The 19,614-nt window shown below is 41.4% G+C and overlaps 1 protein-coding gene across 1 annotated transcript in view; it reads right to left on the bottom strand.

The window, feature by feature from the left end:
• Positions 1-19,614, bottom strand: part of cnc (NFE2 like bZIP transcription factor cap-n-collar) — an 820,654-nt gene that overhangs the window by 783,725 nt on the left and 17,315 nt on the right. Inside the window, exon 2 of the mRNA XM_080270051.1 lies at positions 3,266-3,475. Within this exon, the coding sequence (XP_080126177.1) occupies positions 3,266-3,475 (210 nt within the window). The remainder of the gene's footprint in view (positions 1-3,265; positions 3,476-19,614) is intronic.

Genomic DNA, 19,614 nt, shown 5'->3' on the forward strand with positions numbered 1-19,614 from the left:
ACTGCATAATGACTCCTGTTTATTAATACATACTGTACCAAGAATTAAACTAGGCTTACCCGGTACCCAACTGTGTACTGTACCGTGAATCGTATACCATATGTTAAAAATATATCAAAATAAGCAGCTCTGAATAATAAACCATAAAGTTGAGCAGCTACGGTAGCCTAAATGCATACCGGTACCCTTGCCTTACCCAGTACTTGCTATCTCCAACAACTATAACCTCACAGCTGCAGGTACAGTACTGCTGGTGGTTAATAACAACCACACAAGTACTGTAGCTCATTCCATAAGAAAGACTGTGTGCTAACCATGATATGATGTACCAGGTATGGTAACTTAAAGATAACTTCCATTAGTATCCAAACTGGTGAAAATTAATTGCCATACTGGTACTGTACCATACATATGCAGCTATTCAATGGGGGGGAGGGTTAATTTCAACCAGAGGAACTCATTATTCTGAAATTAAGGATATATCAAAGTTCTTGACTGATGTAACAAAGACCTGTGGTGATACTGTTGCTATCTGATGTTTCAAACAGCTGTTCTTAATATTACTGACCCATTAGCCTATTTAGAAAAAAAAATTTGTGGCGGTAAAAGTAGCAAATATACTGTACGGTAGATCTAAATGGTTCCCTAGATGATCCTGCACAGCTATCATGATACAGTATTCCCTATTCCCACACATACAGAAGTGGCACATTTTTTGGCAGCTACCAGATATTCCAGCAGGTTTGGGCAATCTCTGTGGCAAAACTCAACACAGCTTACGCCTAGCAGCTTTCTGTCAACTGCCACAACTATCCCAAAGGGTATTACTGGGCAGGGTGAGGAGTCATATTACTTTCGGATGCAGTTCAATTCACAAAACTGCAATTTTACAATGCATTACTATTTTTTTTTTTTTTTTTTAATGCCTTCTGATTTAACACAACCACCCCAAGACAGCTCACCCACTCCGTCCTACCCCATCCCTTCCCTTGTGTTCTGACCCTGAACCTTAATCCCGCACCCCCTAAATGTAGCCAATACAATATTATACACAACAGGAGAGTTACAATGTGTCAAACACTTGCTGTCAACAATGGTTCCCATGTTAAGATATTCTTATTTCTTGTCACTGATGGTACTGCTGTATATTTAGGTTAACCACTAAATATTTTCTTAGATGATTATGTACGTTGCTTTACCCAGAACATGAGACATACTGTACCATATACATTGCACTCTTGGATAGCTACTATACTTTCATTAGTCTGATCATAGAGAGAAGTTTATCTAGACTGAACAGGCTATATGGTGGTGCTTAAAAAATTACCCAAGGTGGTCAAACCATGATCAGATGCACAAAAACTGGACAGTTTGTGAGACATCTTTTTTTTTTTTTTTTTTTTTTTTTTTTTTAAAGATAGTCCTGGTACCATTAATTATATATTGTACTCCAATAGGCCTGCTCAGAAATAAACTGATCTAAACAATATATTCACTTCCTTGAAAAATAATATATAAGCCTAATCATTTAACACCCAATTATTATAGCATACGGTAATGAAAGGTACCCAGTTATTGTTTAAACAAAGAACTTAAGAGTTTGCATCTACTAAGGCTGCAATAAATTACAACATATCTTTGACAAACACCAGTTGGTAGAAACCCCACTCAAAAAATATACAGACACAAGTACAGTCTTGGCTGGATCACTTAAACATAAATCAAAGTCTTCTTACACGCCCCTCTTAGCCCATCAAACCCAGGGACATCATTTTTGTGTTTCACATTATTGCCTGGGCTCCTATGCTCCTCGTGGGGCAACATAGGATGATGGATGGATGTTTAATAATTATTTGTGAGCATAGTCATTAAAAACAGAAGTTAATACAAGGGTACAGCAACTGGCAATAAGAAATACCCAGATCCCACAACTTTAAGAAAATACACCAACCTTTTCTTTAGCCCAGATTATTTTTTCATTAGGTCAACCCCTAACAACTGCTTAATGACAAAGATACCAAAGGGACAAAATAAAAGAACTGTACTTTCTTCCAAGTAAGACAAGGAAAACTACACCTAGCCTACACCAATAATCAAACTACTTTCTTACAAGACTACCCAATCCATTTTATAATCCCAAAAGATTTCCTCAGGTTTTAGTACCGATTACCACAGACTACTAACTGCAATCAGTGGATAAATGCAGTATGTTGCTTTTTAATGCCGACGATGTATACTTACCTTGGATTCCTTCACAAAGCCACACATTACTTGGTGTCTTCCCTTACCACATCTACCATGCCAGGGTATCCACAGCTCACAGATTTTCCACACAAACCATCAAACACACACCAAATGAGGCTATATCCACAAAATAATCCCAAACACTGAGGTATTCACGCAATATTTTGAAGACCAGGAAGGAATTCCCATACTCCCACATCCCGTCACAACTCATCACCCCCTATCTCTCAAATAAAATGATTCTTATTTCTTTATACAGATAAAATAAATACACATTCACTTTCTAAATCTTCAAAATTATTGCACTGTGTTTTCAAGAGACGTTATCAATAGTATTCAGGCAATAATGATCACAATTAAATTCCTTTAGTGTGCCCTTTAATCCTCAACGTTATAAGAGAAAATGTGACCAAATGGTAAACACAACACAGCTGTTCCCATCCTTGACAAAGAATCATCTAGAATTCCAGGTATTTACACATGACCACACATGAATCTCAAGTGGAGTTTGGTCACACGCATTCACTGTTATTTTTCCGAACGTGAGGCAAGATCACATGGTCGAATAGTAACGATGACAATTTATATTCCTATTTCATCCCAACTACCGGTCTATTTTCTTCACGTTTCTGCCTCACTGACCAACGTTTTTACTCTTCTCCGGCACGTTTTGTAATCTTCAACACTTCATGCTATCACAGGCTTCTCGGAATTCCACAGAGATGCTGAAATTCATAATAAATCCCACAAAAGTCTGCGAGTTCACCACACCGTCTCGTGTGAATCAGCGAGGTTGAACTATACACAACACGACGGCGGTGCGGCTGCTGATTGGCTGCTAAGTGATGACGCAGCTGATGACGTTTGTGTACCAAGGTTTTGATTGGTTGAAGCCTCAATGATGTCATCACTTGCACATTTAGCCACGATGGCGAGTTTTTATTAGCGCGTTTCATCTGTAAACACAAGCTTCCGCTTAGATAACATTCTAACAAAGTACAAACTGATAATAGGTACTTACTCCTTCAGTCTTCTTCCTTTTCTTCGTCTTGGTTTGCGTTGAAGGAAGCGAAGGCTGGTTAGGTGTAATTTTCACCGTCTGGGAAGGATCTTTAATTAGCGTTTGGCTGAAGTCCAGCTCAATAGGCTCTCCGAACACAGTGGAGGGCGACATGCTCCTCATAACGGGCAGCTCCTCGATGATGGGACCTTCCATTTCGTTATCACTGACCTGCAAGTCGAAAATAGCAAATATAATCTACCACCAATATCAAACTTTACATGAACATGCATCGTCATGCTTAACTATCTGAAACCTTGAATAACACATCGCATCATTACATATTAAACACGGCACTATGACGCACTCAGTAGCACTCACACTTCACTGCACACAAGTTGAAGCACTAGGGTAACGATTATCAAGGTACAGGTCGAGTGTCACTGCTAAAATCGCACGGGAAGGGAGCGTAATGTAGGGACAAACTCGCAACCACAGGAGATGTCAACTGCTAGGGCCAACCCCAAACACTGTCTGCCCCTGAGAAGTGGGTAGTCAGCCAGCCCTCCATCCAGTACGCATGACGTTCAAGGACACAGTTTACGCTTATAGTCACACCACGTACACACACACACGTACACACACACAAACGTACACCTTCATTCAGTCTTTTGCAGTGTCAGAGGAGAAACTGGATTGAAGATCAGTGGTAGTATTAGGGATTGCATCATACCCGCACCACGTCCTTGAAACTTTGCTGGTGGTGGCCGTGACGTCACTAATTTAGGAGGCTAACTGACTAATATTTTTTCTAACTCTTTGACCCCTTCACCTCAACGACGCCCTTGTTACTCTTGCTTATCGCCAGACGATTATACTTAAGCGGGACAAATCGAAATATCTAAGCTCTTCACCAAGGCCCGTATTTGGTTAAGAAGGCTCCCTAACTTCTCTTCCTTGGCGATTTATTTTTTGGATGTGAGTGGGCAATATCTAAAATCCCTTTGAATGTTATTTATGCAGAGTATGGCAATATTGGAAGGATTTATGTATCACAGAAGAGGACAGTAAGGTGTAATAAAGTAAATAGCATGGAAAAAAGTATTAGGGAGCTTCCTTTCACAATTAGAGGACTTCCCTACTTTAATGAAACAAAACGCGTCTACAGGAAGTAAAAATAAAATAATACAGAGACCGAATTACAGGGATTAACCATATTAGCTTACATTATCAGGCGACGCTAGACATGTAAATCTTCAATCCTTTCAGTCCAATGACGTTTTTTCAAGTATGGTCAGGCTATTATCAGACGATTTTTTCACCTTTGGAGACTTCATGTTGGATGAGTTACATAGTGATAATAATAACAATGATGATGATGATGATGATGATGATGATAAAAATAATAATAATAATAATAATAATAATAATAAGAAGAAGAAGAAGAAGAAGAAGAAGAAGTAGATGAAGAATAAATAAATAATAGTAATAATAATAATAATAATAATAATAATAATCTGAACAAAATCGTCTATAGACAGCAAGAAGAGAATGGAAAACCACGTCATCGGATTGAAAGGGTTAGCCTCTTTAGCCCGAGGACGTCTTATAAGGAGAACGAAGCACTATTGTTTTCTTGCCTTTCTTGTTTTGCTTGGAGAAAGTGTTGATTTAGTTGTTTTCTTCCAATTTATTTATTTATTTATTTTGGTGGAGGGGGTTAATAATGATTTTCTAGCCTCTTCACTACAATAGGTTTTTCAAAAGTCAAATCAATTCGTCAGAACAAAACGACCCCCCCCCCCAAAAAAAAAAGCTGACAATTTTTAGAACTGTCACATGAAGGTTCAGACTATATATATATATATATATATATATATATATATATATATATATATATATATATATATATTTTTTTTTTTTTTTTTTTTTGCGTGGAACACATATTATTGTACATATATGCACATATTGTACTGCTAAACACAACACACACACACACACACACACACACACACAAATATACTTTACACACATACACACACAGAAACATACACACACACACACAGCTGTATACGTAGAACTTCTGTAACGTGTGCGTCAGAGCGACACATTTCCGCTCTAGAGAGGATATTGTTGTCAGTCGTACACAAGACTACACATGTATACAACTTATACATACATACATAATTATATAAATACATTAATACATACTTCCCCCTCTATACACATAAAGAACTTACATACATACATACATACACATACATACCGTACACATATATACATACATACATACATACACATACATACACACATATACGTACATACATACATACATATACACAATTTTCATAACGTAAAACTTGCACAAATACATACATAAACTTACATATAACGCATACATACACACACATACACACACACATACGTACAGCTTAATTCTTTCAGCCCGAGGACGTCATTTCTATTCCTGCTGCCACCAGACGATTTTATTCAGCCGAGAGAGAGAGAGAGAGAGAGAGAGAGAGAGAGTTATCGATGCTTATTATCTACTTTCTCCATTAAAAAAAAAAAATCTCAGCTCTCAGGCTCCTTTGACTCCCTCTCAGCTGCATAAAATCGTCTGGCGTTCGCTGGGATAAATCGCTAAGATGTGAGTGTTAAGCTGGGTGAAATCGTCCGGGGGTACCAAGACTAAGAGAAATAGTTCCGTCATTTCGTCGGTCAAGGAAGCTCCCTATCACCTTTTCCTAGGTGACTTATTTTGCTTATTACACACACACACACACACACACACACACACACACACCTGTCATATCTAGGGTAGTATTTTAAGTGGCTTTAGAATCTTAACACCTCTTCCGTAGCGATTTATTCTAAGCGTCATTCCTCAAAACCATATGTCACTGACACAAACTCAATCGATATTAAAACGATATAAATAAAACACAATAAGTAAGTGTAAAATACGAAAATAAATCGCCATGGTAGAGATCTTAAGAAGCCTCCTATAATTATTTCTTTATTACCTCTCTCATGATGGGGACAACTCTAGTTATTTATTCCATCTGTGAATTATAACTAGATCCGTATTCTCATCGGTTGAGGAAGCTCGTAACACCTCTTCCTTAGCGATTTATTTTGGGATACAGTTAGTTAATATCAAATTGTAAGTTATTTATCCTGAGTATGGTGGTATTTAAATGACTTAAATGAAACAGATGAAGATATTAAGATGTAATAAACAAAATAAATTGCTTAGGAAGAGGTGTTAAGGAATTTCCTTACCCGAGGAGAAGACGGGCCTTGGTATATAAATGGGAGGTTCTGCTTCCTATACCCCTTTTACTCTATCTTGGCCCAAAATTGCTATATCTCCATCTTGAATACTGATATGTAACTAATGATGAACACTAGATTAGGATGCTAGTCATGAAGAAGTGCAGTGGAAAGGATGTAGAACGATTTTGTCCTATTCTGCCACTGAGCTACGTGAAATAAGTTATAAAAGGATGAAACTCTGGGCCAAGTTAAGGTGAAGGGATTACACGAGTGGTTATACAAAGGACCCTCATTTCCCCCCCTCTCTCTCCCGAAATGAGGATGGTAGAGGGGCAACCTTAGCCTGAAGTTCATTGAGTTCACGCTTCTGCACAACCTCGGGTAACAACAACAGCAACAACAATAAAATCAGCACCTCCATGAACAACAACGACAACAACACCACTACCACCATCACCACCACCAACAACAACACCACCACCACCACGAACAACAACAACAACAACACCACTACCACCATCACCACCACCACCACCACCACCATCAATACCAACACCAACAACACCACCACCACCAGCAACACCACCACCAGCACCACCACCACCAGCAACACCACCACCAACAAGTGGTGCAACATGGTGAAAGTCACGCAAATTATACACCACATTAACCCATTTATCACGATGCCGTCTGCTGGCTGTACTCTTGCTGTCCTCAGACGATTTATGCACCCGATAATGGAGTTTCTGAACAGGAGGGGTTTATACAAGCTTCATTTACCCCTTACCTAAAACGAAGCTCTCCTGTTCTTCATTCCCTTCAGCTTAATTATCCTTTTATAATTATTACCGGTATTATTACTATTATTATTATTATTATTATTATTATTATTATTATTATTATTTAAACTGCAACCAAAGCATTTCATTCAACAGTTTTATTGTTCCATTACTTTTTTTTATTTAAACTGCCACCAATCATTCCATTTACACAATTTTCTCGGCTCGATTACCTTTTTTTTTTTTTAATCTAAACTGCAACCACAGCACATCATTCACCAAATTTACTCTCAGCTAGATCACTTTTTTTTTTCAATTTAATTTGCTTTCACAACATTTCAATCAATTCTCAGTTCGACTACATTTTTTTTTAAATTTAAACTGCTTCCATAACATTTAATTTAACAATTTAATTCAAGTCCAAAAGAGATTAATTTAAACTTGATCCAACCCCACTGTTTCTAAAAGTTTCCCCTCAGCTGAGCGAAATAATCTGAACCCAGCAAAGAACACGGCATGACAGACGTCCTTGAGTTGACCGGGCCACAGATTTCCATTATGTACGTGATTATTCGTGATAGATCTTCTCCTCCTCCTCCTCCTCCTCCATCTCCTCCTCCTCCTCCTCCTCCTCCACACACACTCAGAGCGCTTATGCATGGTAACACACTTTCTATTCAGCTGTACACATACATACAGACATGCATCCACTTATCCATCCATCCACACACACACACACACACACACACACACACACACAAACTGACTACTCATTGTACTCACCCGTATAGGCAACAGTACAGAACGCAAATGTAATATTTGTACTTCTCACTAACACTCCCGTAGCACCTTGTAATTTTTTTCAGTCCAATTCCAGCGGACCTTCAAAGTTTCCTACAGTTTTTCACTCCCCCAAAATCACAATAGTCTGTCCGCTTTCACCTAACGGAACTGGGTCACTCAACGTAAATAATCTGTGGTTACGTGAAATTCGATGTCTTAGGGAACTTGAATCTTCTTGGTTACTATACTCCGCTCACTGTAACTTGGCCTAAAACTTTCCCCTCTGCTTTTTTGACTGCTGAGCTGTAGGGATTGATTAACACTAGAATATGGGGCTAGTCACGAAGAAGTGTCATGAAAATTCTGTAGAATATGGTACTAGTCACGAAGATGTGCTATGAAAATACTGTTGAATATGGTGCTAGTCAAGAGAAAGTGCTATGAGAATACTGTAGAATATGGTGTTGGTCACGAAGAATGCTATGAAAATACTGTAGAATATGATGCTAGTCACGAAGAAGTGCTATGAAAATACTGTAGAATACGGTGCTAGTCACGAAGAAGTGCTATGAAACTAATGTGAAGCCTGTGTATTGCTTTTTTCTTTTTCTGCCACTGAGCTACGTGAAATATGCTGCAAAGAGACGAAAATCTGGGCCAGGTTAGAGTGAACGGGCTATAGGCAGATTAACCCTCCCCTCTGACTACACTTGTCCACCACCTGCTTCGGTTCTTCGACAGGTTAGTACAAATGTGCTATAGTACACTGTGGCACTAATTAGGTGAAGTACAGCAGCGATGTACACAGATAGAGTACGCTTTTACGTCGACTGGTGTGCTTGGGTACCGTGATAAAGCCAACCTGAGACGATTAAATACCTAAGAGGAATCCACAAGGCTTCAAAAACTAACACTAGATGATTTCCCTCAAGTGAGAGACGTACCAACAGCGACAAACTCTAAAGCAGACGATTTTATTCATCTAAGGGGAATTCTAAAAGACTTCAAAAACTTAAAATCCGTTAATCCCCTGACACCAGACGATTTCCTTCAGGTAAGAGACGTACCAACAGCGACAAATTTGAAAGCAGACGATTTTATTCAGCTGTTGGTATGGCGGAGGATATTTTTTTTCGTATGTTGAGGGATTTATTCAGGCAAACAAGACGATTTCCTTCAGGTGGGAGAAATACTAGCAGTGACAAATTCTAAAGCAGCAGTCTCTCTCTCTCTCTCTCTCTCTCTCTCTCTCTCTCTCTCTCTCACACACACAGACACACACACAGACACACACACACTCTCTCTTTCACACACACACACTCTCTCTCTCTCTCTCTCTCTCTCTCTCCACTTGTACAAATTAAAGAATATTACAGTACTATCTATTTCCAAATTACTAAATATTACAGTACTTTTCACTCAGTACATCGAGATTACACTGTACACCTATTAAGTACTCTACAACTTCTTAGTACATTTTTTGGCCGCATTTTTCAAGAACCAACTAAGTACATTCACAAACCACAGTACATCACGGCACGCCAATTCACAGTAGCTCTCTTAGTACATCAGTAAGCACAGTACTATAGTGGCACACCGATAATGTACACCTTTCAAGCACACCCACGGCACTAGACTCACAAATTACATTCCTCAGTACATTAATAGCCACAGTATTACATCCTCGTAAACACAGTACTTCCTGATGACACTGGCATCTCTCTTAGTACATCATTAAGCACAGTACACCTCATAAGCACAGTACACCTCACAAGCACAGTACAGGTCCAGAATGGTGCTACGTGGGTGGAGAGAACGAAGAACAGAACAGTATGAGTGTTATCTTGGTGTTCGTGATAAGATACAGGGATGGGGGACGGTGTGTGGGGGAAAATGACATGAGAGAAAGAAAGAAAGGAGAGAGAGAGAGAGAGAGAGAGAGAGAGAGAGAGAGAGAGAGAGAGAGAGAGAGAGAGAGGAGACAAAGAGAGAAAGAAATCAGGGGACGAAAGAAAGAAAGGTGGGAGAGAGAGAGAGAAAGAAAGGTGGATGAGAAAGAAAGAAAGGTAGGAGGGAGAAAGAAAGAAAGGAAGGGGCGAAAAAGAGAGAGAAAGAAAGGTGGGAACGAAAGAAAGAAAAGTGGAATATGGCTGATTAATATCCTTTTCTACGTAATTTATGCAGAGTATGGCGATATAGGAAGGACAGTAAGGTGTAATATGCAAAACAAATCGCACAGGAAAAGGTGTTAGTGAGCTTCCTTAACCGACGAGAATACGGAATAAATTTTTACCAATGAATCTGTCACTGTCATCAATATTTTAATTTTAATGACGCAAAAAAGGAGGAACCCAAGGCCAGAAATCCGAAAAATGCCCATTATTTTTTTTTTCTTGCGTGTTTCTTTTAAGTATGGAAAAATATCATAATTTTTATTTCATGTTTTAAGGTATTTTTTAAACTCTCATTATTGTAAAGTATAATATGTTGTTTGTAAATATTTTGCATTATTATTATTATTATTATTATTATTATTATTTCTCCTATAAGCCCATCAAGTTCAATGTGAGAAGTACTGTACTGGTATGTAAGTGAATTTTACAATTATGTACACATACACTACATACACACGTACACATTCTCAAACACACATACACTATATACCCAAGACCTTCAAAGACACCAATACACACACACACAACCAAGCACATGACTATAGCTAACCAAAACACAACTATCCAACCATAGCACATGCACATACACGTGACACACACACACACACACACACACACACACACACACACACACACACACACACACACACACACATTCTCCTTACTTTCTCTCACACGAACATACACATTCCCCCCCCCTCTCTCTCTCTAGGGAGATGAGGTGAAGGTCGGGGCCACTGATACGGCGCTGATAAGGTGATAACACCAAACCTCTTTCACCTTCCTCACTATGCAGTCTGGCGTAGGTGTAGGAAAATCTGAACTGAAAATTGCTATATGCGGAAGGGAAGGGAAGGGAAGGGAAGGGAAGGGAAGGGCAGGGCAGGGCAGGGCAGGGAAGGGAAGGGAAAGGGAGGGAAGGGAAGGGAAGGGAAGGGAAGGGAAGGGAAGGGCAGGGCAGGGCAGGGCAGGGAAGGGCAGGGCAGGGCAGGGCAGGGAAGGGAAGGGAAGGGAAAGGGAGGGAAGGGAAGGGAAGGGAAGGGAAGGGAAGGGAAGGGAAGGGAAGGGATGGGATGGAAAGGAAAGGAAAGGAAAGGAAAGGAAAGGAAAGGAGAGGGGAGGGGAGGGGAGGGGAGGGGAGGGGAGGGGAAGGGAAGGGAAAGGGAAAGGGAGAGGGAGAGGGAGAGGGAGAGGGGGAGGGGGAGGGGAAGGGAAGGGAAGGGAAGGGAAGGGAAGGGAAGGGAAGGGAAGGGAAGGGAGAAGGGAAGGGAAGGGAAGGGAAGGGAAGGGAAGGGGGAGGGAGGGGGAGGGAAGGGAGGGGGAGGGAAGGGAAGGGAAGGGAAGGAGAAAATAATGTGGTGGATAGGGACGCCTCCACGTGGTGGCATTGATGACAGAGAAAATCCACGGCCGCTCGGTTCTACAAACGTCCCTCAACTCCCTCCCTATCCCCCAAAAGGACGATGGTGAACTGCAAGGGGGTAACTTCAGCCTGCAGTCTACTGGGTTCAGATGAGCCAAGTTATGGTGAAAGAACTACAGCCAAACCCTCCACCCACCCACCCCGTATCCCCAAATGTTCCCACGCCGATCAGACCCTTAGACACAACTTGCTTCCCCTGTTTCCCCGCTGCCTGTGTCTTGGGAGAAAGTAGAGCGTCTTAATGTGTCTTCTTAAGTTCATTTTATCAACCTCTTCACCCCAATGACGTATATGCTGTTTTACTTGTGCTATCACCATACGATTTTGATCAGTAGATTTTTTCACTGCTATGGGAGGTATAGATACGGTACTTCCTTCCCTCCTTCACTGCTATGGAAGGTTGATAATATTATAGTCCTTCCTTCCCTCCTTCACTGCTATGGAAGGTTGATAATATTATAGTCCTTCCTTCCCTCCTTCACTGCTATGAGTCTATCCTTAGCCGAAGAAAATAAATCGCGTGTAAAGAGAGTAAAACAGAAAAGTAGATCAGGGTCTTAAAAAGGTCACGCTTAAGCCCCCTTCCTAAAGTCCCAAGCCACACCTCCAAGCCACACCCCAAGTCACCCCAGGCCATACCCACAAGCCACCCCAACCAACACCTCCAAGACACCCCAAGCCACACCCCAAAGGCACCCCAACCCATCCACCACGAACCACACCAACCCACACCTCCAAGCCATCCCAAGCCACCCCTCCAAGTCACCCCAAGCCACCCCAAGCCAGTGAGCGTCCAATGCAGCTTGTCTATAAGGCGCCAGCAGCCCCTTAAGGTTATCAGATAGCAGAGGGCCTCATTTCTCAAGGTCACTGCGACGCACCCAATGACACGACCTGACATGACCTGCCACAAGTGATTTGATAGGGGTTGGGGGTGACTACTACTACTACTACTTATACTACGCTACTACTTATACTACGCTACTACTTATACTACGCTACTACTTATACTACGCTACTACTTATACTACTACTACTACCGCTGCTACTAATGCTAATACTACCACCACCATTGCTACTACTACTGCTACTACTACTACTACTACTACTAATGCTAATACTACCACCACCGCCACCGCCACTACTACTACTACTACTATTACTTATTATTATTATTATTATTATTATTATTATTATTATCATTATTATTATTATTATTATTATTATTATTATTATTATTATTATTATTATTTCAGCAGTATATAAACATTTCCATTACTACCACTATTAATATACTCACATGGGAAGAGAGAATTCGTAAAAACCCTTCCTTAAGCGATTTGCTCTAGAAAGCCATAACACCTCAAAATGCAAGAGAATGTTAAGGTACAACAGGCAGAAAAAATCGCTAAGGGAGAGGCATTAAGAAGCTTTATCTGTCACCTTTCCCTCGTATTTTCCCAGGTTAATGAAGCTTCCTAACACCTCTTCCTTAGTGATTTATTTCTGGATATGGCTGGTTATCCTTCTGTACGTTATTTGACAAACAGACAGGTACTGATAAGAGATAAGGGTGAGGCGGAGGGATCACTATCATTTTCTTTTAAAACTAATGAATGATAACGATTAACGGCCGTATGCAACAACTTGAGGCATATATTCGTAACACCTGCTCTAATGTGATTTATTTTCCATCTTCCTCCTTATTTTTTTCTTTATTTACTTACATTTATTTATTTTTTTTAGTGGCATAGGAGGCTTCGCAGCACCTCTCCCTTACCGACTTATTTTCCGTCTTCGACCACACCTTCTCTTATATGTTAGATATACTGTAGTTTTTTTTTTCTTTTTTTATCGTACCGTTCGTGCCGTATAGTTTATAAAGGCTCCAACATGTTTGCATGCATCGGCCTTGGTCACCTAATGGCGGCTGTCCACGCTACTCGATCTCTGGCAGCCTCCCTGTTCACTCCCTTATCCCTGAGGCCGTACGCTATATGATCTCTTACCAGGTCTTTTTCAGTCTACCTTTCGCAACCCAACCCCCGACGTTCCCACTTTTCACTTTCCGCACCCAGTTGTCATCCCCCATCCTCTTCACATGCCCAAACCATCTCAGTCTACCTCTCCTCATTTGACAAAACACCAACACACTCCAGTCCCATCTACCTCTCAACTCTTCCATTGTAAACCTAGCCCCCCTAGGCCTCGCACACAGGGACGCACTCCAAATCCCCTATTCATTGTCATTTCTATACGTTTGAGTCTGCAAATATCCTCTTCCTTAACTGTCCAGGTCTCCCTACCATACAGCATTACACTCCTAACACATGTCGCATACAAAGAGTCTTTAGCTCGGAAGGAGAGCCCTCTCAGTATCAGGAAAGGCAACAGCTTCCAAAATTTCCTCCAACTACTCACTCTAGCTACACAGCTAGCTCCAGCCCCACCTCCAGCACGTATATAACATGTCTCCCAAACAACAAAACTCTTCCATACACTCAAGAGACTCTCCACCAAGATCAGTCCTTTTACACCTGACAGTTTCTACATGCTCTCCCCGACACACTGCACACATGAAAGCAGCATTATCTCGGTCTACCTCTAATACCACCACATCTCTTATGCACCCACTTATCACACACACAGCACAAGATGAAATTACTTCTCACACCCTCGTGGCAAACTGAACATGCCTGGTCACACTCCCTCTGCTTTGACAGTACCGTCACCAGCCCTAGATATCACTGCTTTTATTTTAAGCACATTTATTCTCAAACTCTTGTGCCCCGCTTCGGTAATCTGCTGAATAAATAGCTGAGGAAAAGGCGTTATGAAATCCCCGAAGCTAACTTGAAAATCTCCACACACACACACACACACACACACACACACACACACACACACACACACACACACACACACACACACACACACACACAAATGAGCTGATGGTTAGGTCAATGAAGTGGAGCCAGGATTCCAGGGGCTTGAATATGTTTGTGGATGAATGTGTAGCCCATATCACCATAAAAGTAGTAGACAGTGATGATGATGATGATGATGATGATGATAATGGTAATGATGATTATAATGTTAACGATGATGATGATACAGACACAGACAGACATACGAATAGATAGAAAGACAGACAGACAGATAGACAGAGAGGCACAAACACAGATACTTGCAGTAGATAGAAGGATACACAGAGATACAGTCACACAGATAGACACAGATAGATAAAAAACTACACTTGCTTAAATATCAGGGGTTTATCGTCCCCCCCAATCACGAAGCAACTACAAAATCCCTCCCAGTTGTTTGTTGCGCTGATAAAGCTGTTTGAGTTAGTCACCTCAACACTCTCACTCACTCTCTATTTCTCACTCACTCACTCTCTCTCTCTCTCTCTCTCTCTCTCTCTCTCTCTCTCTCTCTCTCTCTCTCACACACACAGTCACATACACACACACACACACACACACAGTCACATACACATACACACACACACACACACAGTCACACACACACACACACACACACACACACACACACACACACACACACACACACACACACACACACACACACACACACACACACGTACTGCTAAATAACACAATGCCACACTAATAACAACACCAACAACTAGACAGAATCCATGTTACTTTGCCTCCAAGCTGATCTGAACGTGAACCCAGTGGACTGCAGGCTGAAGTTACCCTCATGCAGTCCACCATCCTCCTTCCGTGGAATAGGGAAGTAACTGAAGGACGTTTGTATAGCCAGTCAGCTGCTCCGACCGGTTATATCAGTGCCACCACACGCAGGCGTCCCTCTCCATCACGAATAAGTTGTTTATTAGGGAAATCAAACACTTTCTGCCCGACTTGGACCCGCTGTAGGTAAGGTGATGCAACTAAGCCTCTATGAGCCTATGAGTGTGCTGGTGAAGTGAGTGTGACACGGAATATTGATGTGTGTGTGTGTGTGTGTGTGTGTGTGTGTGTGTGTGTGTGTGTGTGTGTGTGTGTGTGTGTGTGTGTGTGTGACAGAGAGAGAGAGAAAGAGAGAGAGAATATGTGAGGAAAGGAAAGGACAGGGAACGTAGGGTAGGGTAGGGTAGGGTAAGGAAGGGAAGGGAAGGGAAGAGCTAGGGAAAGGAAGGGAGGGGAACGTAGGCAAGGGAAGGGAAGGGAAGGGAAGGGAACGCAGGGAAGGGAAGGAAAGTTAAGGGAAGGGAAGGAAAGAGGGAAAGGAAGGGAATGTAGGGAAGGGAAGGGAAGGGAACGTAAGGAAGGGAAGGGAAGTTAAGGGAAGAAAAGGGAAGAGGAAAAAGAAGGGAATGTAGGGAAGGGAAGAGAAGGGAAGGGAAGGGAACGTAAGGGAAGGGAAGGGAAGGGAAGCTTGTCAAATCTTCTTAATAAACTTGCAATTTGAGTGGGCACGTCTGAGAGAGAGAGAGAGAGAGAGAGAGAGAGAGAGAGAGAGAGGTTTAGGTAATGGTCTGTATGGTCGTCGGTTAAGGAAGCTCCCTAACACCTTTTCCTAAGCGATTTATTTTGCTTATTACACCTTATTGTCGTTTCTGCGTTATATAAATCCTTCTAACGCATCCCTACTCTGCAAAAATAACGTACAAATAACTCGCTAAGGAAGACTAAATAAAAACAAGTAACCAGAAGAAAAATAAATGAATTACTGGAATTAAATACGGCTAAAAATAAGACTGAAATTAACAGAACTAAAAAATAAATAAATAAATAAAGATATCACAGTACAAGACTTCCCTTTCCGCTAAAAATCTTGCGTACGATAAGGTCGCTGATAATTCCGTCTTAAGATTTCCTGTCGCTTCCTGAACCCCATCTCGGAAGACACGGGTTTCCTACATTCACCCCTTCACCTCGAGAACCCTTCCCTAACCAAAAAAACAACAATAACAAGCATCTCATAGAACAACGAAAACAAAATCGCAGCGTGTCCAGGCATCACAACATGGACGACCATCTTGCATTTGACTCCGTTATCTTGTTTATGCTTCTTTTTTTTTTTCTTGGAGGGAAAAATCGTGCGGGAGTCTGGCCTTGGGTTCCTTCTTCCTTGCATTAAAATAAAACCCCTTCACGCCAACGACGTCCTCTTCAGTTTAATAAAGCAACTGACAGACGGTTTCATTTGACGATTTTTACTGAATTAAGAAAGTGAATGAATTAAAAGATATCCAAGCTCTCTCACTTATCTCACTCTGATAGCTTATTATCTCTCTTATCTCACTCCGATGGCTTACTATCTCTCTTATCTCACTCCGATGGCTTACTATCTCTCTTATCTCACTCCGATGGCTTACTATCTCTCTTATCTCACTCCGATGGCTTACTATCTCTCTTATCTCACTCTGATGGCTTACTATCTCTCTTATCTCACTCCGATGGCTTACTATTTCTCTTATCTCACTCCGATGGCTTACTATTTCTCTTATCTCACTCCGATGGCTTACTATTTCTCTTATCTCACTCCGATGGCTTACTATTTCTCTTATCTCACTCCGATGGCTTACTATCTCTCTTATCTCACTCCGATGGCTTACTATCTCTTATCTCACTCCGATGGCTTACTATTTCTCTTATCTCACTCCGATGGCTTACTATCTCTTATCTCACTCCGATGACTTACTATTTCTCTTATCTCACTCCGATGGCTTACTATTTCTCTTATCTCACTCCGATGGCTTACTATTTCTCTTATCTCACTCCGATGGCTTACTATCTCTCTTATCTCACTCCGATGGCTTACTATCTCTCTTATCTCACTCCGATGGCTTACTATCTCTTATCTCACTCCGATGGCTTACTATCTCTCTTATCTCACTCCGATGGCTTACTATCTCTTATCTCACTCCGATGGCTTACTATTTCTCTTATCTCACTCCGATGGCTTACTATTTCTCTTATCTCACTCCGATGGCTTACTATCTCTTATCTCACTCCGATGGCTGACTATCTCTATCTCTCTTATCTCACTCCGATGGCTTACTATCTCTCTTATCTCACTCCTATGGCTTACTATCTCTCTTATCTCACTCCGATGGCTTACTATCTCTTATCTCACTCCGATGGCTTACTATCTCTCTTATCTCACTCCGATGGCTTACTATCTCTCTTATCTCACTCCGATGGCTTACTATCTCTCTTATCTCACTCCGATGGCTTACTATCTCTTATCTCACTCCGATGGCTTACTATCTCTTATCTCACTCCGATGGCTTACTATTTCTCTTATCTCACTCCGATGGCTTACTATCTCTCTTATCTCACTCCGATGGCTTACTATCTCTCTTATCTCACTCCGATGGCTTACTATCTCTTATCTCACTCCGATGGCTTACTATCTCTCTCCAGACGATTTTACTCAGGCCAGAAGACGCTATTTCAACTGGGGTGGTTTAACATCACGTACATTAACCCTTTCACTACGGGGGGGGTTTAGTAAAGTCAAACAGAATTATGTTGATTAGTAAAAAAAAAATAAAGGCGTCCTAGGGCTGAAAGGGGGATTTCCTCAAGCTGGCTAAAATCGTCTGGCCAAAAGAATAAAAAAAAATAATCTTAGTAAAGCAATAAAGTAACTTACGTTCCATCTTCAGTCCCAAGGATGGAGAGGAAAAAAATCGCACTCTCTCAGCTGAGTAAAATCGTCTGGAGAGAAAGAATTAAATCTCTCTCTCTCTCTCTCTCTCTCTCTCTCTCTCTCTCTCTCAATTCATCTGGAGATAGCAAGAATAAAATCTCTCTCTCTCTCTCTCTCTCTCAATTCATCTGGAGATAGCAAGAATAAAATCTCTCTCTCTCTCTCTCTCTCTCCTAGCTGAATAAAATCGTCTGGAGAGCAAAAATAAAATCTCTCTCTTTCTCTCTCTCAGCTGAATAAAATCGTCTGAAGAGCAAGAATAAAATAGATAGGTGTCAACACAGGGGTCTATCTATCTACCTATCTCTCTATCTATCTAACCCCCCATGGTTTAAAAATGCCCCTGAGATGAGGAAAAGCGTCCTGGAAAAACAAGAAAAACAAAAGTCATGGTAAGGAAAAGGAAAAATTCTTCACAGGAGGAAATCTGGTGAGTGGAATGTTAAGATGCTTGTGTGTGTGTGTGTGTGTGTGTGTGTGTGTGTGTGTGTGTGTGTGTGTGTGTGTGTGTGTGTGTGTGTAGGAAAAACATCAGAAGACAAGGAGCCGCTTCATATGTATGCTTTTATTAGGCTGTGTGTGTGTGTGTGTGTGTGTGTGTGTGTGTGTGTGTGTGTGTGTGTGTGTGTGTGTGTGTACCTTCATAATCTGCTTCTTCATTGCTCTTTACTTAGGGATCATTGCGAGGGTGTAGTAAGGTGTGTGTAATTCTCTCTCTCTCTCTCTCTCTCTCTTTCAGGTAGGTGTTAGTACTGTCTATTCATATGTCGCTTACAGGTGTCATTACTCAAACGTCACTTCCTTATTTGCACTTCCCCTTACACTTCCACTTCTTAATACACCACTCCCCCGACCCCCCTTCATTATTCGTACTTCCCCAGCATGAGCAAGAGTTAGTTATGGCTGTCACTCTCCCACCAAGGGTATGGTGGGTGATCATGATGTAGATACTTAAATATAGGAGGAGGAGGAGGAGGAGATGGTGATGATGATGATGAAGAACAGGAGGAGGAGGAGGGGGAGGAGGAGGAGGAGGTGGGAAAGATATCTCAATAGGTCAGTATAATTCTCTCTCTCTCTCTCTCACTCTCGGTCAACAGTACTGTATGTCTGTAAGTCAGTCCTGTTTTGGCACTGTTTAAATGAGAGAGAGAGAGAGAGAGAGCGCCTAGAGGACGCCTGAGGATCGGCCTTGAGCCAGCTGATGAGACACACACATTCATGAGACACCACACCACA

Source organism: Coenobita brevimanus, chromosome 39 (assembly GCF_032717465.1).
Source record: "Coenobita brevimanus isolate Jiangsu-jjx chromosome 39, ASM3271746v2, whole genome shotgun sequence".
Taxonomy (NCBI): Eukaryota; Metazoa; Arthropoda; class Malacostraca; order Decapoda; family Coenobitidae; genus Coenobita; species Coenobita brevimanus.